The following is a 23,609-nucleotide window of genomic DNA, read 5'->3' on the forward strand; positions in this document are numbered from 1 at the left end:
TAGGATATTATGCAAGTGATACATAAAAGCAAGTTATTGTACTTTTTGTTCTTTAGTGTGTAAATAATAACCAGATATTAGGTTTAGAGGAGGCATTAATATGAATTTCCAATATTTTTGTTGCTTCAATGGAACTATTTACTAAGCTCATTTTTTATAATTTTGTAACATTCTCTCATATAATGAGCCTGCCAGGTTCGATAAAACCAGCATATAATTTGCCCCATGTCACACCAAAAGAAAAGGGTTTACTTCTGGTGCTAAACTTTGTATTGTGTAATCTCAGTCTAAACTGTGGACTGTGCAATGGTCCTTAGCTCACATAGGTCATGATATTGATAGAAAACACTCTGCAAATACTCTACTTCCTTAACACTGTTTCTCTCTCCACATATGTTGCCTGACCTGCTGAGTATTTACAGCATTTTCTGTTTTTATTGTACAAATCAAGTTATTTTTATCCTAATTTACTATATGCTAAGGGTTTTGTTCAGGTTTATTTTACAATGCCTTATTTTCCTGGTATTACAATTATAGCTACTAAAGGATTACACTGGCTGTAAGGTGTTATGAAGTATTAACTGATTGTGGGCTTTAGGGGGTATAATAAAACCACTAAAATGAAGCTGCTGAAATTCACCTATTCTCAAATGAACTTGGGAATGTACAGGCCCAGAAGGTGCAATCTTATCTCACTGAATAAAAAGCCAATTAATTGGATGGATTTTCCAAGTACCTGATGCCGGCATGAAACCCTGCTCACCAGTATCAGAGATCGTGAGCAACCACAATTTTTCATCCATTAAAATCAGCAAATTTTGAAACCACATAGTAACTTAATTGCTTTTGTTATCGAAAACTTTGAATTTCTTACTGAAGTTTTAGAATTCACTAACAATACCTCCTTCACCTGGATACTCTATTCCCCATGTCCTTGTGTTCTGTGCAAAGTATGTTTAAAATGTGTGTTCATTTAATTATTCTTCAGATGATGTCTGCAATCCTTGTGAGATCTGTGATCATGTAAAATCAGCCGTCAACTCAAGGTACAGTTTGGGGGGGGGGGCAGCGGGGGAGGGGGTTCATAATTCTTGATCTAGTGAAAATGGTGCAGGGAGTGTAATGTGTGATTAACCTTTGTTCCTTGAGTGAAATACAGGCAGCCACCTAGTTTCCACTGCCTGCTCTTTAAGTTGACTGTAGAATCCAGACAGCACCAATTACAACACTCTGTGACTGGATGGTTTAGTAGGTGAGTGATTGGTACCAACTGAGATGAACCTGTATTAGAACATACAGTACAGCACAGGAACAGGCCCTTCCACCTATGAAGTAATTAAACACCTAATTAAACTAATCCCTTCTGCCTACACAATGTCCATATCCCTCCATTAGTTGCCTCATGCCTTGGAACGTAGAACAATACAACACAGGAGCAGGCCCTTCAGCCCACCATGTCTGTGCTGACCATGATGCCAATCTAACTAATCCCATCTGCCTGCACGTTGTCCATAAACCTCCATTCCCTGCCTGTTCATGTGTCTGCCTAAATGTCTCTTAAATGTTGCTACGGTATCTGCTTCCACCATCAGCTGTTCCAGGCACCTACCACTCTCTGTGTAAAAAAAAAACTTGCTTTGAATATCTCCTTTAATCTTCCCGCCTCTCACTTTAAAGCTATGCCCTCTAGTATTTGACATTTTCACCCTGGGTAAAAGACCCTGACTATACACTCTATCTATGTTTCTCATAATTTTATACACTTCTATCAGGTCACCCCTCAGCCTCTGATACTCTAGAGAAAACAATTCAAGTTCGTCTAATAGCTAATACTCTCTAATCCTGGTAACATCCCGGTAAACCTCTCCTGCACCCTCGCCAAAGCCTACACTTCCTTCCTGTAATGTGGCAACCAGAACTACATATAATACTCCAAATCTGCTTAACTAAATATTATAAAACGGCAACATGACTTCCTGACCTTTATACTCAACATCCCGACTGATGAAGGGAAGCACGCCGTATGCCTTCTTTACCATCCTATCTACTTATGTTGCCACTTTCAGGGAGCTATGGAGTTGCATCCAAAGATCCCTCTGTAAACTTTGTTCTGCCTCTTTAGCTGCTCACTGTGTACAGGTGATGGCAAGACTGAGCTATCATGATGGGAAGATTATGCTGCATGCAACAGGTCACCGTGATTCTTGGCCACTCTGCTATGTATTCAAGGTCTCTTCCAGACCAGCCCAAGATAGTTTCTCATTATGTCAATAGTCTGCTGTCACAGAGTCAATCCACACCGACCATCAAGCCCCCATTTACACCAATCCCATTTTATTCTCCCCTCATCCCAATCAACTCCTCACCGATTCTACCACTCACTTACACAGCAGGGGCAATTTACCGCAGACAAATTCCCCACCAATCCACACGTCCTTGGGGTGTGGGAGGAAACAGGAGAACTCAATCACAGGGGGAACGTGCAATCTCTACACAGACAGCACCTAAGGTCAGGATCACTGGAGCTGTGAGGCAGCGGCTCTACCAGCTGTGCCACTGTCCGATCCCATCACATCTCACACGTCATCCACTGTAAAGAATAAAGGGGTACGTGCAAACGTTATCCACCATGTTCTCACTGAGAAGATGTTGTCACTGAGTGTCCATGCTTTGGTTGCTTGGGTGCTACATATGCAGCTGAGAGTGGACTGCCTCAGCATGTAGCCAACAGCTCTGCAGCCAGGACACCAGGCCTTAACCCTGCACTGCGTTGCATGTTCCTTGCACAGTGCTAGGATTGAGAGGATGGAATCCTTTGAAGAGGAAACATGAGTTGTGGTGTCTGTAAAGCACTGTCTGCTGGGGAAGCTTGAAATGGTCAGCACTCTCCCTCCCTTCTGATTCCTGGGAAGTCAGATGCAGCCTTGGAACTGAGTTTGTATGTCTCCCCTTTGATGGAAACCCTCAAAACATTGCCAAGTATCTACAGATCCAGTTTGGATTGCCCACAGTACATCAAAGAATAATGGCTATGGTGACCTTGTAGGCCACTAGCTCCTTACCCTCCTCTAAGGTTGCTGCTGTCACTGGAGCAGATGCCAGATTTCAATGATGATTCTGTTACGGAAACATGAGTGGCCTATTCTCTTGGCCTCACTCAGGTCCAAGGGGGAGAACTGCTGCATGAAAACCTCGATCGAGATGACTGGCTTCTGAGAACCCATCTCCTGACTCCACCCCATCCAATCTTGTCCTACCCACAGGCCCCCTGTTCATTTTCCCAGCTGCACTGTATTCAAAGTGAAATAACCACCCATGCCTCCACCTCTGGGAGCGATCGAATTGGAGAAGCCTATTGACAATAAAACTTCAATACCATTCACGCTACTCCTTGTGGACTTCAAAAATTTCGACCAGCTTGAGAAGGTTATTTCAAAGATTCTCAAAGTATTGAGAATCACAGCAACAGCCCGAAGAAAAAAAAAGCAATCAACCAGCAATTAATTGCCTTCAAACAGCAGTGATGGAAGTTCTGTCCTGCCACATGTGTTTAAGAGACATTGTTAGAGCATTGAGCTGTAAAATGACAGCAACAAACAATCTGCTAGAGGAACTCAGCGGATTGAGCAGCATCTGTGGGGGGAAATGAACTGTCGACGTTGCAGGTTGAAAACAGCAGCGTTGGCTTAAGTAAAAGCTGAATGTTGATTGACACCATGATCCGTCCATTCTCCATTCACCTAATGGGCCAACACACTCATCAACCTGTTTAACTCAAATGACTTGCACCACAGGTCAGTGCACAAACTGCTGTCACCATTTTGGACCTGTTAAGAACTCTTATCATGTGGAATCTACCAAGTTTCATTTTGCTCCCCACTTTACACAACTAGGCAGTGACGGCTATTTTAATATTATAGCTGCTTCCATCTGAACTGATGCCTTTCCTCTTGTGCTGAGTGTGGCTTACATTGCAGCCTTGATCAACTGCTGGGGAGCCACTGTTTTGCCCATCCTGTCACTACAATTGGCAGCAAAACAATTTGGTTTCAATAACTTTTTCTGATGATAGTATTTTTATGATATTATTTTCATATAATATGATAGCATTTCATATGCTAGCAACACTTAAGAGACATTAATACAGGCAGATGAACAGGCAGGGGATGGAGGGATAGGGACCATGTGCAGGCAGATGGGATTAGTTTAAATTGGCATCATGGTCGGCACTGACATTGTGGGGGGCCGAAGTGTGCCACACTGCTCATGTTCCATATAAACTACACAGATGCATTTGATGCTATTTATTATCCATATCATAATTTCAAACTATATAGTTATGAATGGAGAAACTGCACGGTGTAATACAAATCGAGTTCTTGCTGACGAATCACGATTGTAGTGCTCATCTGTCACAAGCTGTGCTGCTTATTACTTGCAGATCCAGAGGGTGCAATTCAGAAGCTAACAAAAGCTGATTAAAATCTGCATCTTTTAATTGGGAGATGTCCAGTGCCTGAAGTCACTTCAAGACGTGGATCTATATCTTACATGTTAGACTCTTAGCAGTTCTACCATGGCAGGTACATACCATACATTGCATGGCAGCCACCAACACTCACCTCCCCCTCACAGAACAGCCGCCTGTGGCAGCAGACTGGTGGGGATAAGCATGTTTCCATCAGCTGGAGAAGGAGGTTCCAGACATTGGTCAGAATCCATTGCTAGCAGGGGCCCAGAGACACTCAAGGTGATAGTACGGTCATAACTAATCTACATTTACCAATCTTCTCCTTTGCCTCACAACCTCTTCTGATGTGCAAGATGTGTGTGGTGTAAACATGCAGCTCTCACCTCCTCCCAACTCCATATGCCAGATTCCACTGCCCCCCACAAGATGCACACTCAGGATGACCTGTTGGACTTGTCATCAGAGCCTGTTCTTGTCCCACGGAATTTACTTCTGCCTTGACTCTTTTCTCCTCTCTCGTCCTGTCTGTCCCCACTTGCAATGATTCCAAAGCCTTCTGCCAGTAACAACTTCCAGTTTCTCAGCCCTGGCCATCCTCTTTCTACCATGGACATCCAGTTCCTCCACACCCTCATCCTGCACCATGACAGCCCGGAGGTGTCCCACTTCTTCCTTGAAAGGAGGTTTCAAACAATCTTTGATTACAAGCGATCTCCCCCACCTGGCTGAACCTTTTGTTACCCCAAGCAACTTCTCCTTCAAACCCCACTCACTTCCCCCAAGGAACATGATTTGGTCTTAACTATGACTGACTTTTTAATGGAAGAGGGGAAAGTTCTTTATTACAGTCCTCGTCACATCCACTCCCTTATCTCTTCTTCAGGACAATGATCCTGCATCAGAGCTGCTTTCTGCTGTATTCCCAAATCAACAGTTCGCCAGCTTAGCTTCTGATTGACACCCACCTTCACCCACACGCAATCCATCCGACTCCTCCCATCCTCAACCTCTCTATCTCCACCTCCGAGGATATCCCACTCTAAGCCTACTTGTTCCCAAGTGATTATACTTAAGTTAGCCGCTTCCTTTATACCACTCACTTGCTTTTTCTACCTCCATTACATCTCTTCTGAAGTTGCCATTTTTCCAAAATAGTGCTTCAGTATGGCTTCCTTTTGCTTCAATTAAAATTCCTTTCAAACCAGGTCCTGAATTATGTCCATTTTATTTCCAGTTCTCAATCCTTCCTCTTCATTCTAGAACCATAAAAATGTTTTATTTTTCTGTGGTCAACTTCCATCCCAATGCCTCCATATTCAATGGATTATCCTCCACCAATCCTGCTGCCTACAGTGCTTGGTCACTACCAAGCCCATCTTTCTCTACTCTCCCTTTCAATATTCTGGAGGGACTACTCTTCCTGATAGCCTTGTATATTCTTCAGTCACCCCTAATATGTGCTCCTCTACCCCACACCATTCCCCTTGCAGAAGATGCTTTTTTATTTATAGATCAGGGCTTCAAACATTCCTTTCCAGGTGAGGTAGCGATGTATTGGTACATTCAGTTTATTACAGTGCACTTGCTGATCATGACAGTAGGGAGACCAAATAAAGAGTTGGTGCTCACTTTGCTGAACATCTGCACAAAAGTGACCACAAGCTTAGCATTTTAATTACTTGTCTCTTGTGAGATCCCTTCTCAGCTTCATTGTCCTAGTGAAATAAAGACAGAAAATGCTGGAAGCACTCAATAGATCAGGTAGGATCTTTGGAAAGAGAAACAGAGTTAGTATTTAAGGTCAAAATCCTTTTGCCAGAACTGGGGACAGACAGAAGTCCCACCTCCAGTTCTGATCAAGGGTCTTTGACCTAAAACTTTAGTTCTACTGGGTGAAGATGACAGGTTAGAGAAATGAGAAGTATGTGTGCTAGAGAAATTCAGGTGAGACCTTTACTTATTAGTGATGAATCACTGTACAAAATCCATCTGGCAGAGGGAGGATTTCACCGAGCAAAAAAACAAACTGTTGGAGGAATTCAGTGGGTCAGGCAGCATCTGTGGAGGGAAGAGGACAGTCAACATTTTGGGTTGAGCCCCATCATTTGCCTTGACCCAAAACACTGACTGTCCATTTCCCTCCACAGATGCTGCCTGACCCACTGAGTTCCTTCCGTGGTTTGTTTTTTGCTCCAAATTCCAGCATCTGCAGTCTCTTGTGTCTCCTCAGGATTTCACCGAGATGATCTTTGAGCATCCATAGATGCAGCCTGACCTGCTGAGAGTTTCCCGCATTTTCTGTTTTTATTTCAGATTTCCACCAGCTCACCTTTTGACATGAGATTTTCCAGCCTTTGTGCTCAGTGTTGACTTCTAGAATTTCACATCATGCTCACACTCCATTCTCATAACTCATCCTCCTAACATGTAACCACCTCTAATTTATTTAAAAGAATTTTAGTGAAATTACAGAAGTGTAGCTGTTCAAAATCATCCCTTCAAGGGGAGTTTTGAAAGCAAAGGGAGAATATAGAAATGAAATGAAGGTTTTAGCCAGTTTTGCTGAATGAATAGGCACCCATTGTGCTGTGAGGTTCGTGGCCTGTGAATGGCTCATTCCTTCTGCACCAATGGATCCAAATCAAATTGCTGCGACTTACCTTCCGTGTTAGCCGTCTTTTAATTTCTCGCTTTTCCTCTTCTTCTTCTTGTTCGTTTCTTGCTATAGAGAGAAACCAGTAAGTTGTCTTCATCATGTGCCAAACAACATCGTCTGATTTACAGTAGATATGATGTGTGGGTGAAACAGAAATCAAACTCTTATTTCCTCTGCAATACTTGCCTTCTGCCAACATACTCAAATCCTCCAGGTCTCTGCTGCTTCATTAATGACCTGTTCATTATAAGTCAGGAGAGTAGATGTAGGCTGCTGAGTGCACAATGTTCAATTCTATTTGCAACTGCTTAAGTAATGAAGCAGTCCTTTCATGAATGCAGTAAAAGTTAGACACAGGCTAAAAAGTGGTAGGTAACTTTTGCACCACCCAATGCCAGGTAATGATCATCTCCAACCAGAGGAAGCCTAACATCTGTGGATGACATTCAACAGTCTTATTTATTCCATTCTGTGCTCCCTACGTGGCCTCTTCTACATCAGTGAGACCAGGCGCAAACAAGGTGACTGCCTTGTTGAGTACCTGTGCTCCATCTGTTGCGGCTGTCTCAAGATCCCGGTTGCTAGCCATTTTAATTCCCCATTCCCACACCGACATGTCTATCCTTGGCCTTCTCCAATGCCAAGGTGAGGCAGAACGCAAACTAGTATAACAGCTCCTCACATTTCACTTGGCTAGTCTACAATCCAACGGCATGAACATTGGATTCTCCAGCGTTTGGTAAAGTGCTCCCCTTCTGTCCCTTTTCTCTCTCCTCCTGATCTACCCAGTTCCTCCTACACCCACCCCCCCCAGCCCCCATCCCCCTGTTTCTTTCCCCTCCTCCACCCACTCCATCTGCCCATCAGCCACACCCTCCTTTGACTAGTTCCCCGCCTCACACTGTTCCCATCTGCCCTCCCCACCTCCCTTATTTGGTTTCCACGCTTCACCTTCCTCTCCTACCAAATTCCACCATCTGCAGCCCTTTGTCAGCTCCACCTGTTACCTCGCAGCCTTCCCACTCTCCCCTTCTCCATCTGCCTATCACCTCTCCTCACCTGTATCTACCTATCGCTTGCCAGCTCTTGCTCCACCCCTTCCCTTCACCTTCTTATACTGGTTATCGCCCTTCTCTCTTTCAGTCCGGATGAAGGGTCTCGACCCGAAGTGTCGGCTGTCCATTTCCCTCCACAGATGCTGCCTGACCCGTTGAGTTCTTCCAGCATCTTGTGTGTTGCTCCAGATTCCAGCATCTACAGTCTCTTGTGTCTCCACTCCCGTTGCTCAATATCCCACCCTTAATGTCCTGAGGGGTCACATTGACGGGTTACTTATCTGGATTAGTCAGACAGATACTGGAACAAGTCAGAGGCTGTGTATTTTATAACAAATGACCCCTCAAAGCCTTTCCACCAGAAGTGCATTCTCCACTTGCTTGTATGAGAGGAACTCCAACAACACACAAGAAGCTCAGCGCCATCCAGGGAAAATCAACCTGCTTGGCTGATACCCCTCCACTGTCATCTAGATTCATTCCCCATCACAGGCACACCATGGCTGCAGTGAGTACCACCTAGAAGGTGCCTTGCTTGTGATGTCCACTACCATGAGTGCATAAAAAAACCTATTTTCCCTTTAAAACTTCTCCATAATCACCTCAATGAAATCTTCCCTCTGCCAGCAACTCATCACCAACAAGCAAAACTCTCACCTACATTTCTCTGGCACACGTACTTTCCATTTCTCTAGATTGTCGCCCTCATCCAGCTTTTCCCATCTGCAGCATCTCATGAGGGTTTGAAGGCTTCAGCATTTCAATTACTGCTCAGCTTAGCACATAGAACACTGCAGCACAGTACAGGCCCTTTGGCCCACAACGTTGTGCCGACATTTTATCCTGCTCTAAGATCTATCTAACCCTTCCCTCCCACATAGCTCCCCATTTCTCTATCATTCATGTGTCTATCTAAGAGTCTCTTAAATGTCCCCAGTGTATCTGCCTCCACAACCTCTGCCGGCAGTGCGTTCCATGCACCCACCACTCTCTGTGTAAAAAACTTACCCCTGACATCCCCTTTATACCTTCCTCCAATCACCTTAAAATTATGTCCCCTCATGTTAGCCATTGTCGCCTTGGGAAAAAGTCTCTGACTGTCCACTCAATCTATGCCTCTTATCATCTTGTACACCTCTATCAAGTCACCTCTCATCCTCCTTCTCTCCAAAGAGAAAAGCCCTAGCTCACTCAACCTATCCTCAGCTTATATCTCAACATTTTATTGTTTTGCTTAACAATAAGAGTGTCAGCTTTAGCCCAGTGGCAGCACAATTCCTTGTGCTTCCCCTTGGTTAGAACATGGTGGTTTGAGCTTCACCACTGAACTTGAGGAAGCAAACTGGGTGAAGAACTGAGGGATTGTTGCCTCGTCATGGGAGCTGCCTCTTAGATGAGCTGCTAATTCATTGCCTTAATCACTGATTCAGGTGAATAGAAAATATACCATGGCATTTTTCAAAGAAAACAGGATGCTTTTCCGCTATCATGGTCTTCAAGCTAACGTAGGCTAACCTCAGAGTCCTTGGGTACATTTCCCTGAAAACTCATCTATCATTGCTGATTTTACAGATTCTTAATGCCTGATTCTCACGTAGGTTCTCAGATACATGTTACCTGGTAACAGTACTGCCCATGTTACCCGGTTGCCCATTTTCTCCCTACATGCTTTGAGTAGCTGGAGCAAGTCTAAGTACCTCAGTGTGGGGATAGCAGTTCAGTCACACCTTTTTGAAAATCAAGAAAGCACTGGAAACCTGAAATAAAAATGGAATGCTTGAAATACTCAGCAGGTCAGGCAGCATCTGTGGAGGGAGAAGCTAGGCTAATGTTTCAGGTTAATGAACCTTCATCAAAACTAAAAGTTAGAAATCAGGCAATTTTTAAGTTGCAGGTTAGAGGGACAACAAAATGGATGTCCACAATAGATTGGGGACCAAGAAAGACTGATGGACACAAATAGTGACATGCCATCTGTCAGAGGTCACCTCTCAAACTTGCTTTGATATCGAACTTTTTCCAGTTCTAATGGAAGTTCTTCAACCTAAGACATTAGTCTTGCTTTCCTCTGTGCAGATGCTGCCTAATCTGCTGAGTGTGTCCAGTATTCTCTGTTTTTAATTGATTCGGACCTTTTCTTCAATTGGCACACGTCTTTCCTGTGACCGCGTGGGTTTCCTCCAGGTGCTCTGGTTTCCTCCCACATCCTAAAGACGTGCAGGTTTGGGAGGTTAGTTTATCCCTGAAAATTGCCCTAGTGTGCAGGTAAGAATCTGTGAGGAGGAATTGATGGGACTGTAGGACGAATAAAATGGGATTAGTGTTGGATTAGTGAAAATGGGTGTTTGATGGTCCGTGCAGACAAGGTGGGCTGAAGGGCCTGTTTCTGTGCTGTAAGAATCTATTTCCCAAAATGAGTAACCAGGTGCAGATCACGGGTGAGATGACCAGTCTGATTCCTTCCATCCCCATCCCAGAACACTAAAGCGAACTGCAGCATCATGTCAAGGCATTGCTGAAGTCAGTCACCTCAGCTCAGAGGACTGATTCAACTGCTTTCTATGATGGAGTAAGGGCAGAGCAATTAGCTGCTGTTGGCCAATCCTATTGAATTTACTGAAGGTGAGGAGAAGGCTTTCTCTCAGTTGGCTGTGATTTACAGGAATCTCTTCAGGTATTTGTACATCATTTATAGACCAACTAGCTGACTATAGTTAGCTGGGTTCTTATTGGATAAATATACAAAGCATTTTAAAAGATTGACCCAGCCATACTTATTATTTGCTGACACGATTGAGGTCACTGGCAATTTTGTCAAGCCCTAACTGAGGAGTCAGTCAATAACTGCCGTGGTGGGATTCAAACCATTGTCCCCGATCAATGGTCCAAGCCCTGGGTGCAGTGTCTTAACCACCATGCTACCATATCTAAATTGGTACTCAACAACTGACTGCAAATTATATTAGTGGCAAAACATTTTCTGATCAAACAGCTGTCACTAGAATCTCATGTGCTTTTATGATCTATTCCTTTAATAAATAAATACTTTGAAAATGAGAAATAAACATCTAAGAGTTGTGCCAAATGTGCATGTCAAGTGAGGAAAGATGAAGCTTGGTTGTGATCCCCACAGTATTACAGGCCTGCTTCATCCACACATCACATTTGTAGGAACGATATGATTTTCTCTTCATTTAGTCTTGGACAGTGGACAGTTTCCTCACAATAACCTGATACATACAACTAGTGGGAGCATCTCCTCACCCACTCAATACATCTTCAATCGAATGTGAACAAGACAATAAGACCATAAGATATAGGAGCAGAATTTGACCCATCGAGACTGCTCCACCATTGATCATGGCTGATTTTTTTTCAACCTTCTTCTCCTGCCTTCTCCCTGTAACCCTTAACCTCCTTGCCAATCAAGAACCTATCAATCTCTGTCTTAAATACACCTAATTACTTGGCCTCCACCGCCCTGCATGGCAATAAATTGCACAGATTCACCACCCTCTGGCTGAAGAAATTCCTCCTCATCTCAGTTTGAAAGGGATGTCGCTTTATTTGGAGGCTGTGCCTCAGATCCTAGAATCTTCTACTAATGGAAACATCCTCTCGACATCCACTCTATCCAGGCCTTTCAGTATCCGTTTTCAATGAGATCTCCCCTCATCCTTCTGAACTCCATCGAGAACAGGCCCAGAGACATTAAATGCTCCTCATACATTAAGCCTTTCATTCCTGGGATCATCCATGTGAACCTCCTCTGGATCCTCATCAGGGCCAGCACATCCTTCCTTATATATGGGGCCCAAAATTGCTCACAAGTCAGAGTTCCTTCAGCTCCTCAGAGGTTTGACAGCACGGTACAGAAAATCAGTTCCTCTTATGATGCCATAGTGTTTATTCCTTCACCGCTCCGTGAAAGTCATTTACTCTTTTGGATTATGGAATGAAAATGGTGAATATTAGGACACAAGGTAGAAGTTGGTCCAGCAAAGAAAAAACAACTTTAAAGTACAAACTGCATTTTCCCTTTGGTTACCAGTGAGAAATTAAGTGAGAAGCAAAGCCTAACTACATATCTGCCGCTGTGCCCTGATGCAAGTTATAATAAAGCTGCAGCATTACTTACGTTTCAGGATGTTCCTTTGTTCCAGTTCCTCTGCAGTTGGCCTCTGGCTTAATCGCCTGTGAAAGAAGATCAGGATCAGTGTCTGCCCCCGTCACTTCACAGTAGGTCAACATGTTAAGATCACTGTCATTATTCCCCACTGAAACTAGGGTGGATGGAAGTGGCTGCTCACACCCATCCTGCCCAGCCCAAAGGAAGCAGGCACTCATTTCACACTGTTTTCGTTTATCTGATTCACTCACACTGAACTCAGATACCATTCAAGCCATTACGTCCAAAGAAAACTTGAAAAGTATGAAATAAGTATGATTCGTGTTGGAATGTAGGACATAGAACTGTACAGCATAGGAACAGGCCCTTCAGCCCACGATGCTGTGTTGAACTAGTTAAGCAAATGACACCTAATCCCTTCTGTCTGCACACAGTCCATATCCCCGCATTCTCTGCAAATTCATGTGTCTACCTAAGGGGCTCTTAAATACCACTATCGTATCTGCCTCCACCACCACCCCTGGCAGTGCATTCCAGGCACCCACCACTCTCTGTGTAAAAAATTTGCCCCACACATCTCCTTTGAACTTTTCCCCTCTCAATTTAAATGCATGCCCTCTAGTATTAAACATCCCAAACCTGGGAAGTAGTTACCCAGCTGTCTATTTTATCTCTGCCTCTCATAGTTTTATAAACTTCTATCAGGTCTCCCCTCAGTCTCCACTGCTCCAGAAAAAATAACCCAAGTTTGCCCAACCTCTCCATATAGTACATACAATCCAGGCAACATCCTCTCCATTGAATAGCTAAAACAGTGCACCAAACCGCAAGGATAAGTATGGACCTTGCGGGAGAGTATTAAATTGGAGCAGGGCAAATTACGAGAGTATTAGGCAAGAACTAGGGAGAGTCGATTGGGAGCAGCTGTTTTTGGGCAAGTCCACGTCTGACATGTGGAGGGTGTTTAAAGACCAACTGCACAGAGTACAGGACAGGTATGTTCCAGTAAGAAGAAAGGACAAGGATGGCAAGGTAAGGGAAGCTTGGATGTTGAGAGAGCTGGTGAATTTAGTCAAGAAAAAGGAAAAGTATGTAAAGCTTAGGAAGCTAGGATCAAACAGGGCACTTGAGGATTAGGAAGAAGCCAGAAAGGAACACAAGAAGGGAATTAGGAAAGCCAGGAGGGGCTATGAAAAGTCCTTGGCAAGTAGGATTAAAGAGAATCCCAAGGCATTCTATACATACATCAAGAGCAAGAGAATAACTAGGGAGAGGGTAGGACCACTCAAGGATAAAGGAGGGACCACATGTTTGGAAGTGGAGGATGTGGGTGAGATCCTTAATGAGTACTTTGCATCAGTATTTACCAAGGAGAAGGACATGGAGGATAGGGAGATGAGTGTGGAGTGTGCTAATATGCTAGGGCATCTCAAGATAAAGGAGGAGGTAGTGTTGGGTCTCTCAAAGAGCATTAAGGTGGATAAGTCCCCGGGGCTTAATGGGATATACCCCAGGTTATTGAGAGAGGTAAGAGATGAGATTACTGGGGCCTTGACCAATACCTTTGTCCTCTCTAGCCACAGGCGAGGTCCCAGAGGACTGGCGAGTAGCTGATGTTGTTCCATTATTCAAGAAGGGAAATAGGGATAATCCTGGTAACCATAGACTGGTGAGTCTCACGTCAGTGGTAGGGAAATTACTGGAGATGATTCTTGAGGATAGGATTTATAAGCATTTGGAAAACCATAGCCTAATTAGGGACAGTCAGCATGGCTTTGTGCCAAGTCGTGCCTTACTAACTTGATTGGGTTTTTTGACGAGATGGCGAGGGTGGTTGATGAAGGTAGAGCCATGGATGTTGTCTGCATGGATTTCAGTAAGGTGTTTGACAAGATCCCTCATGGGAGGCTCACCCAGAAGATTAAGATGCATGGGATCCACTGTGAATTGGCCGTTTGGATTCAGAACTGGCTTTCCCATAGAAATCAGAGGGTAGTGGTTGAGGGGACTGATTCTAGGGGAAGGTCTGTGACTAGTGGTGTTCCTCAGGAAACTGTACTGGGACCTCTGCTGTTAGTGATGTATATAAATGACCTGGATGAAAATGTAAATGCGTGGGTTGGTAAATTTGCAGATGATATGAAGATTGGTGGTGTTGTGGATAGCGCAGAAGACTGGCAAAGGATACAGCAGGAGACAGATCAGTTGCAGATATGGGCGAAGAAATGGCAGATGGAGTTCAACCCGGCCAAATGTGAAGTGTTGCACCTCGGGAGATCAAATGTAAAGAGACAATGCACTGTTAATGGCAAGACCCTTAACACTGTTGATGAGCAGAGGGATCTTGGGGTCCGAGTTCATAGCTCCATGAAAGTGGCTACACAGGTTGATAGGGTGGTAAAGAAGGCATAAGGCATGCTTGCCTTCATTAGTCGAAGCACTGAGTTCAAGAGTCAGGATGTTATGTTGCAGCTTTATAAAACTTTAGTTAGGCCGCATCTGGAGTATTGCATTCAGTTCTGGTCACCGCATTATAGGAAGGATGTCGAGGCTTTGGAGAAAGTGCAGAAGAGGTTTACCAGCATGCTGCCTGGATTAGAGGGCACATGTCATGAGGACAGGTTGGACAAACTTGGGTTGTTCTCTCTAGAGTGGCGGAGGCTGAGGGGAGATCTGATAGGGGTTAATAAGATTATGAGAGGCATAGCTAGAGTAGACAGCCAGTATCTTTTCCCCAGGGTTGAAGTGTCTAATACCAGAAGGCATGCATTTAAGGTGAGAGGGGTTAAGTTCAAAGGAGATGTGTGGGACAAGTTTTTTTTGCACAAAGAGTGGTGGGAGCCTGGAATGCACTGCTGGGGTGGTGGTGAAGGCAAATACGATAGGGGTGTTCAAGAAGCTCTTAGATAGGCACATGAATGTAAGGGAAATAGCAGGATATGGATATGGTGTAGGCAGAAAGGATTAGTTTAGTTGGGCATTTTATTACTTATGTAGTTGGCTCAGCCTGTTCCTGTGCTGTACTGTTCTATGTTCTATTAACTATCTTCAGGTGTCTTAGCTATTCTCTAACTAAATGTTCAATTAATTACTTCAGATCCTCCAAAAACTATTGCAGATGCTGAAAACTGGAAATAAAACAGAACAGCTTGGAAATGACCAAATGGTCAAGTGACACCTGTGGAGCAAGAAACAACGTTCAGACAGTTCCCCTGAGTGTCCATCAGCCGAAAGTGTTATTTGTTCCTCTCTCCACAGATACTGGTGCTTTCTGCTTTTGCACCTCAGATCTTGCTAAAGTTGGAAGAGAGAGTGGAGGAGGGAAGGGTAGGGTTAGGGTTAGAAGGAAACAGATAGTGAGGCTGGAAACACAGCATGGGAAGAGAACAGTGAGGGATTGGGAGTAGGGAATAGAGAGTGGGAGGGAAGCAATCAGTAGAACTTCCTGGGAAAGATAGTGAAGACCAAAAATTGCTAGCATAAATAAGCAAAAGACCTGGAAGTTGTATTTCAGTCAAAAAATATCCCTTTATTTTCTCTGGATGATTATGATTAATAAGAATGTCCATTAACTAGTTTAAACATTGGAATGGATTTTGTTCTCAGCACTGCTCATCGTTTTCTCAGGCAGTCCCTCAGGGTTGAGGATGACTTGTTTCCATTCTGGTTTTGCGGTGGTAATCAGGCCAATGGGGGTCCCACAGACTTTTCCACGGATGGGGCAGGAAGGATCTGATGGGATAGTCAGATGGGTGGTTTGTGAGGTGGTGCGTTCCTTCTGCTGGTTACATGGGGCTTCTGTGCACTCCTGATAAATGGACTGGAGGTTGTCAGTACTATCCTGAATGCTCCTTCTCTGCTTTGAGCAGCCAGGGGCCAGAGATTCCCAGGAGTCAGTGGGGATCTTTAAAGGAGACCTTCAGCACAGGCTTGAAACTTGGTAGTGAGGAGTTTCAGTCACAAATCCACAATCTCATCATCCACATCGCAGAAGAGGAGGAGGGTATACTAGGGGACCTCAGAGATCCAGTAACTGTAATCAGCTTCAACAAAAGAGACAAGTGCGGCTGTGATAATTATAAATAGGTCTCTCTGCTGTCTGCCACTGGGAGAGTCAACACTGGCGTCTTCCACAATTACCTCCTCCCAGTAGCTGAATCACAGTGTGGACTCCGTTCATCTACAGTAGATGTACAATGGACATGATCTTCATCATGCAACAACTCCCTAGAGAAACGCAGGGAATAGCACCAGCCACTAGACATGGCATTCTTCAACCTCAACAAAGCCTTTGACTCTGCTAATTGGCAGGAACTGAGGAACACTCTCTTCAAATTCAGCTTCCCACAGAAATTTGTCTCCAATGTTTGCAGAGGAAACAAAGAAAGGAGGAGGGAAAGGTAGTGTTGTGGAGGCAGGGGGTCTGCAGAAGGACTTGGACTAGTTGGGAGAGTGGGCAAAGAGGTGGGGTTATGCACTTTGATAGGGAGAATAAAGGTGTACTCCATCTCAGTGAAGACTGGTATTAAGCAAGGCTGCATCATTGCCCCAACACTTCTCTGAATATTTTTTCCGTGGAATCTTACACTCACCTTCAACAAACTCCTCTTGGGTCTGGAGCTAATCTTCAGAACTAATGGGAAACTGTTCAACCTATGGTGATTACACTCCAGAACTAAGGTCATTCAGACTTCAGTAGCTGAGCTACAGTGTGCAGACGATACTTGCATTTGCAAAGCCCAGAGGCTGAGACTGAAGATGCTATCGACCAATTCACCGAAACATACGAGGGGATAGGCCTTACATTCACCACTTGCAGAACTGAGATCCTCAACCAACCTACCCCTGCTGCACTGCACCATTGACACTTGCCCATCAACTTCCTGTAAATTAGGGAGCCAATGGGCACAGTATTCTAGGTCAATGATCTAGATGAAGGAACCAACGGCATTGTGGCCAAGTTCGCAGCTGATACAAAGATAGGAGGAGGGGCAAGTAGTGTTGCGGAGGCAGGGGGTCTGCAGAAGGACTTGGATAGGTTGAGAGAGTGGGCAAAGAAGTGGCCGATAGAATACAGTATAGGGAAATTATGCACTTTGGTAGAAAGAATAAAGGCGTAAACTATTTTCTAAATGGGGAGAGAATTCAGAAATCAGAGGTGTAAAGGGACTTGGAAGTACTAGTTCAAGATTCCTTAAAGGTTAACTTGCAGGTTGAGTAGGTAGTAAGGAAAGCAAATGCAATGTTAGCATTCATTTTGAGAGGACTGCAATATAAAAGCAAGGATGTAATGCTGAGGCTTTACAAGGCGTTGGTCAGACTGGATTTGGAATATTGTGAGCAATTTTGGGCCCCGTATCTAAGGAAGGATGTACAGGCCCTGGGGAGGACCAGAGGAGGTTTACAAGAATGATCCCAGGAATGATTAGCTTGATAGATGAGGAACATTTGATGTCTCCGGGCCTGTACTTGATGGAGTTCAGAAGGATAAGGGGGATCTCACTGAAACCTACTGAATACTGAAAGGCCTGGATAGGATGGACTTGGAGAGGATGTTTCCATTAGTAAGAGAGTCTAGGATCTGAGGGCACAGCCTTAGAATAAAGGGACATCCCTTTAAAACTGAGAGGAGGAGGAATTTCTTCAGCCAGAGGGTGGTGAATCTGTGGGATTCATTGCCACAGAGGGCTGTGAAGTCAAGTCATTGGGTGTAATTAAGGCAGAGATTGATAGGTTCTTGATTGGTAAAGGAGTTAGAAGTTATGGGGAGAAGGCAGGAGAATGGGGCTTAAAAACAATCAGTCATGATTGAATGGCGGAGCAGACCCAATGGGCCAAATGGCCTAATTCTGCTTCTATATCTTATTGGCCATGATCTCTGTATCAAGTACCCAATAACTGTGGACAGAGAAGGTGGTTGTCCATGTCTTTATCCAATCAGAGTGAAGAATCATTAGTGAGCAGCGCAAGACTGAAACAGGGCGATCAGTTATATCAATTTCAGTGTCAAATCCGGCATGGAAAGCAAAATAAAGAGAAGCTAAGAAATATTGGAGTAATGGAGAAAAATGAAAGAGACAAAGAAGTTTTGTTTTATTTCTTTAAATCAACAGTAACAAATAAAATCTGAAAGAATTAAACTCAACACTTGTAAAAGTTCACTCGGAACAATTTGGCAGTAATTAAGGCTTTCTCCGCTGTTAAATGGGCACTTAAGTGGCAATGGATCAAGACCTAACATTTTCTGATGAGATTAATTGGTATCTACAAGCCAAGTAGAGCATATCAAAATTCATGCCATTCAATGTACTCTGATGGGAAATTAAGCAACAAAATGCTGTTTGATGGGACTTGTGAAAAAGGAGGGTGTTTTGGACAGCAGCTTCCAGATTTCTGCATTTAACAACATGTGTGGTCGTCAAAAACTGCTGTGATTTCCACGTAAATAACAGTGGGAAAGTCACCCTCAGTTATTTGTACATCAAAAATCGACTCCTTAAAATGCAAGCTTACTATTCTTAGCATAATCAACTTGAAACCTTTGGTTTCTCTTTCCAGGAAGGCAGGCTTATATATCTTTGCTGAGTGGCTTCAGTGAGCCAGGAATTTCAATGGCTCAAATTTTGACAGTCAGTGTCAAATGAATGGTGCTTGATGTTAGTTTTATCTACAGATGGCTACAGACTTTCCAAGAACTTCTGAGAAGGGATGTATGGCCACTTGGCATTTAATGAGACCTTCTCCCAGTGCAAAAATGGCTAACATAAGGGGGCATAATTTTAAGGTGATTGGAGGAAGGTATAGGGGGGATTTCAGAGGTAAGCTTTTTACACAGAAAGTGGTGGGTGCGTGGAATGCACTGCTGGCAGAGGTTGTGGGGGCAGATACATTATGGACATTTAAGAGACTCTTAGATAGCCATGTGAATGACAGAAGAATGGAGGGCTATGTGGGAGGGAAGGGTTAGATAGATCTTAGAGCAGGATAAAATGTCGGCACAACATCGTGGGCCGAAGGGCCTGTACTGTGCTGTAATGTTCTATGTAATGCAACACAACATCCTCTTTAGAGAACCTGGAAGCTATGTGAAGGTAATTGGTAATTGGTTTATTACTGAGGTACAGTGAAATATTTTGTTTTGCATGCCATCCATACAGATGTACATCAGGACATTAAGGTAGTACAAGGGAAAAGAAATAACAGAATGCAGAATATAGTGTTACAGTTACAGAGAAAGTGCAGTGCAGGCAGACAATAAGGTGCAAGGGCCATGAAGAGGTAGATTGTGAGATCAGCAATACCTGAGGGCAAGCAATAGAATGTCTCTTCAACCATTTAGTTTGAATGATCATCACTCATACACATCGGGATGAATTTTAACTTCTCAGCTTTCCATCGGAAGCCAAGGAGAGGAGTGGAATCTGGGCTGGGTTCTCCATTAAAACCCAGAAATGTCTGTAAGTGCATTTTTAACCTCGTCTCTGCTTTAACACCTGACAATTAGTGTGAGTGGGTGTGATGACAAGAAGAATGACCCAATTCAACCCAACTATTTGAAGGGGCATTGGAAGGAGGATAATCGTTGGTGTTGGGTGCTCAGCGCAATAGGAATTGGTTGAGCTGTTGAATGGTGGCTTTAAGTGCCAGCAGGGTATCATTTACCCCTTTGACAGAAACACTTCCCAAAGCCTTCGCGACATCTACAGGGCACAAATCAGGAGTGTGATGGAATGTTCTCTCCCTCCACTCCATCATCTAAAGTGTATCTCTGCAGCCCGACAATACTTCTTCAACAGCCACAGCCAAATCTGTGACTTGTCCCTTCGGGAGGAAGGGAAGGAGGTCATTTGTAAAGGAACACCTCAGCTGGAATACTGTGCACGTTGAAGGGTTATGCTCCTGGTGACCGCAGTAAACTTCCACATTTTGATTTGTCGTTCAGTGGCCCTCCGCAGCACGAGAGCCGCGCAGGGTTGGTGAACTAACTCACAGGTGCTGCCTGCTCCTCACCATCCAAGGGGAAGGGAATGAACTCACTTGCTGTTTTCAGATGAGCATTTGTGTATCGCTTCAGAAAATCAGATCAGGGTGGCACAGTGGCATAGCAGTTAATGCTCCGCCTCACAGCTGCAGGGACCTGGGTTTGATCTTGACCTCCGAACGTGTGTAGAGTTTGCATGTTCTCCCTGTGACTGACTGGGTTTCCTTTGGGTGCTCTGGATTCCTCTCATTTCCTAACGATGTACTGGTAGGTTAATTGGCTACTGTGAATTACCCCTTATGTAGGTAAGTAGCAAAAGAATCAAAGGGGGAATTGATGGGCGTGTGAGAAAGAATAATTTGCAGGGATACAGGGAAATAAGGAGGGGTGATGGCAATGATGGGATTGCTTTGCTGGGATCCTAATGGGCCAAAGAGACTCCTTTGCTGTTAAAAATAGTAACAATATATAGATAGAAACAAGTACGGTAGCGTAGTGGTTATGAGCGGCACAGTAGCATAGCAGTTATGTGTGGCAAGGTAGTACACCGGTTAGCATTATGCTATTACAGCACCAGCAATCATGGTTCAATTCCCGCCGTTGTCTGTAAGGAGCTTGTACATTCTCCCTGTGACTGCGTGGGTTTCCTCCGAGTGCTCTGGTTTCCTCCCACATTCCAAAGATGTAATGGTTAGTAGGTTAACATGGGTGTAACTGAGTGGCGCGGGCTCATTGGGCACACAGCTCACACAAGATCAAGGACAGCATACACTTCCCACAGCAAAGGCATTCCATACACACTCGACTGCTTTCATTACCAACCTTGTCAGCTTTGTGCCAATTTGTTGCCTCATTTCAAGCCTCTCTTCGTCAGTCTGCATTGGAATGATATTCTTCTCCTCCAATTCACGCTTTGATGGTCTGTTGCTGAGTTTAATGGCCAGGGAGTCTTTCCTGCAAACTTTTAATGCTAACGAGCCTGGAAGGAAAGTGAAGAAGTGAGGGAGAGCAGCAAGATTTAAAAATATAACATTAACAGTAAGAACACATTAGCCTGCATATTAACAGGATATTCAGGAATGTTGGAATTTTATCTCTGCAGTATCTGTCTTTTGGTCCAACCAGATTCTCTGCCCGGAAATCAATGTGATTGGCGGGCTTGGTAGCCAATCAGGTGAGGGGGAATTCCAGAGCGGGGAGATCAAAGCAATGGATTAAAGTGTCCAACTGGGGGATTGTTAAGGGAATGAGGGAACTTGGAGGCCTTGGGGGAGATGGACCCCTAAGCAGTCCTGAAGATATCCCAGCGTCCCTTCAGCTGCCAGTATTCCCGAGGCCTGGAAAACCCAACTGTCCTTGTAATGCCTGTGATACAGATGAAATCAGAGGCCACCAGCCTCCCTACCTGATTTAAGTTGTTGACCCCTGTCCTAGGAGTGGGGTGCCCACATGCCACTTGTTCTGCTATCCCAGGACCCAATAAAGGCCGGGTCAGAGGTGAGTTGGGCCTTGGATTCAGATTCTGATAGAATCCCAAATCCACTGAAATCTAGCCCATTAAACTAACATTCCTGAAAATAAAAACAACTTTTAATAATTCTCCTCCTCTGCTGTATATAAACCAGTTTCCTCGCCTTGTGAAGCCACAGACTTCTTGCTGGGATATAATTTACTGTACCTCGGTACAAATGACAATAATAAACCAATACCAATACCAATTTCAGTGAGCACCTCCCAGCAGTGTGCCCACCCAGGGGGTTGACTTTACAGGAAAATCCAGTGCTATCCTCACTAGACGACCGTGCTGCCTCACTTCTATCAGGTGGCATTGGATGGACATCAGAAGTTTAAACTGGGGCCACTTATCCTATCTCTGGCTCAGAATGCTGCGTCTTGTTGCATATGTTTTGGTAGATGAGAGATCATTGATCTGAAATGTTAATCCTGTTCCTCTCTCCACAGTCACCACCTGAATTGCCAAGCATCCCCAGCAGTTTCTGTGTGTATCAGCTGAACTCTGCACACGTGAGATCTTCCTGCTTTGAATTTAAGTACTGGTAGATAACTGCCATGGTTATTGATGGGCCAATACTTAGTTCTCAAGCTACATTTTATATTTCAACTAAACACATAAAATGTAGCTTGAGAAGTAAGTGTTGGCCCATCAATAACCATGCCATTTATCTACCAGTACTTAAATTCAGTTGAAAGATTAAGCAGTTGAAGATTAAGCAGCAGAAAGATCAAGTTTAGATGAAAGGTAGAGCATCTCATTTTATACTGAAGAACAGCCATCAGGTACTTGAACCAACCGGCATAACCCCAACCCCACCTCAGCAATGGAACACTACGGACCGACCTCTTGCACTACCACGGACTTATCTCTGATTGTGTATTTTTTTATGCACTGAAGTCTTGTTTTTGCACAGGCATTTGTTTTCTTTCTCTTCACTGTCTTGTATAAGTTGTATATAATTTATATTCTGAGTGTTGTCTGTACCAATGTGCCTGTGATGCACAAGTTTTTCACTGTACCTCAGCGTACTTGAGCACATGACAATAAACTCAAACTGACTTGACTGCATCTGAGGAAACAAAAGACATGACAAACCACACAGCCCATGAGCCTGAAAGACACATACGTCGTGGTCAGAGTCACCACTGTTTGCTTTCTGAGAGTTTTATCACCAGTTTTGATTTTCTCTGGTGTTTGGCAGATCAGGGCATTTGTATCTAAGAATTACTTTTCATACTTGTGAAAAAATTATCGTCGTCATCATCGTCGTCATCATCATTATCCCCCTCATCCTCCTCATCTTCCTCCCCGTGCATACTGAAAGTGTCCTCATAGTCCGATTCATTAGGCACATTTTCTTTATCATCGTCGTAATCAACCACCACTGTTGGCACTTGTCGGATGTCGAGAGTATTGCTTTTTCCTGTTTTTGTCCCACTCTCTCCTGTATGCAGTCCTGAACTGCCAAAATAAAATCAAACAGTGCACTGTGGTATTAAGCCGATAATAACCTCGACAAAATTTAAGCTTATATGCTCCATATTTCTCATATACGCTTTATGACTTAGAATGAGGCCATGTGGCCCATCGAGTCAATGCTGACTCTTCATGCATTCCCATCAATCCCACTTATTTCCCTGTGCCCTATTCTCCCACGTGCCCGTCAACTGCCCCTTCACCTCCCATTTCTCCTGGTACCTACCCGACTAGGGATAATTTATGACAGGCAATTAACCTATCAATCAGCACATCTTTGGGATGTGGGAGGAAACCGGAGCTCTGGGGGTGGGGGGAATGGAAC

The 23,609-nt window shown here is 44.2% G+C and overlaps 1 protein-coding gene across 7 annotated transcripts in view; it reads right to left on the reverse strand.

The window, feature by feature from the left end:
• The window catches only part of phactr1 (phosphatase and actin regulator 1), a 292,118-nt gene that overhangs the window by 13,279 nt on the left and 255,230 nt on the right, over positions 1-23,609 (reverse strand). For all 7 annotated transcript variants that reach the window (XM_052016089.1, XM_052016093.1, XM_052016092.1 and 4 more), the window contains 4 exons: positions 23,046-23,269; positions 21,115-21,271; positions 12,321-12,376; positions 7,132-7,193 (listed from right to left, as the gene is read on the reverse strand). In XM_052016089.1, coding sequence (XP_051872049.1) covers positions 7,132-7,193; positions 12,321-12,376; positions 21,115-21,271; positions 23,046-23,269 — 499 coding nt within the window. The remainder of the gene's footprint in view (positions 1-7,131; positions 7,194-12,320; positions 12,377-21,114; positions 21,272-23,045; positions 23,270-23,609) is intronic.

The sequence above is a fragment of the Pristis pectinata genome, chromosome 5 (assembly GCF_009764475.1).
Source record: "Pristis pectinata isolate sPriPec2 chromosome 5, sPriPec2.1.pri, whole genome shotgun sequence".
Taxonomy (NCBI): domain Eukaryota; kingdom Metazoa; phylum Chordata; class Chondrichthyes; order Rhinopristiformes; family Pristidae; genus Pristis; species Pristis pectinata.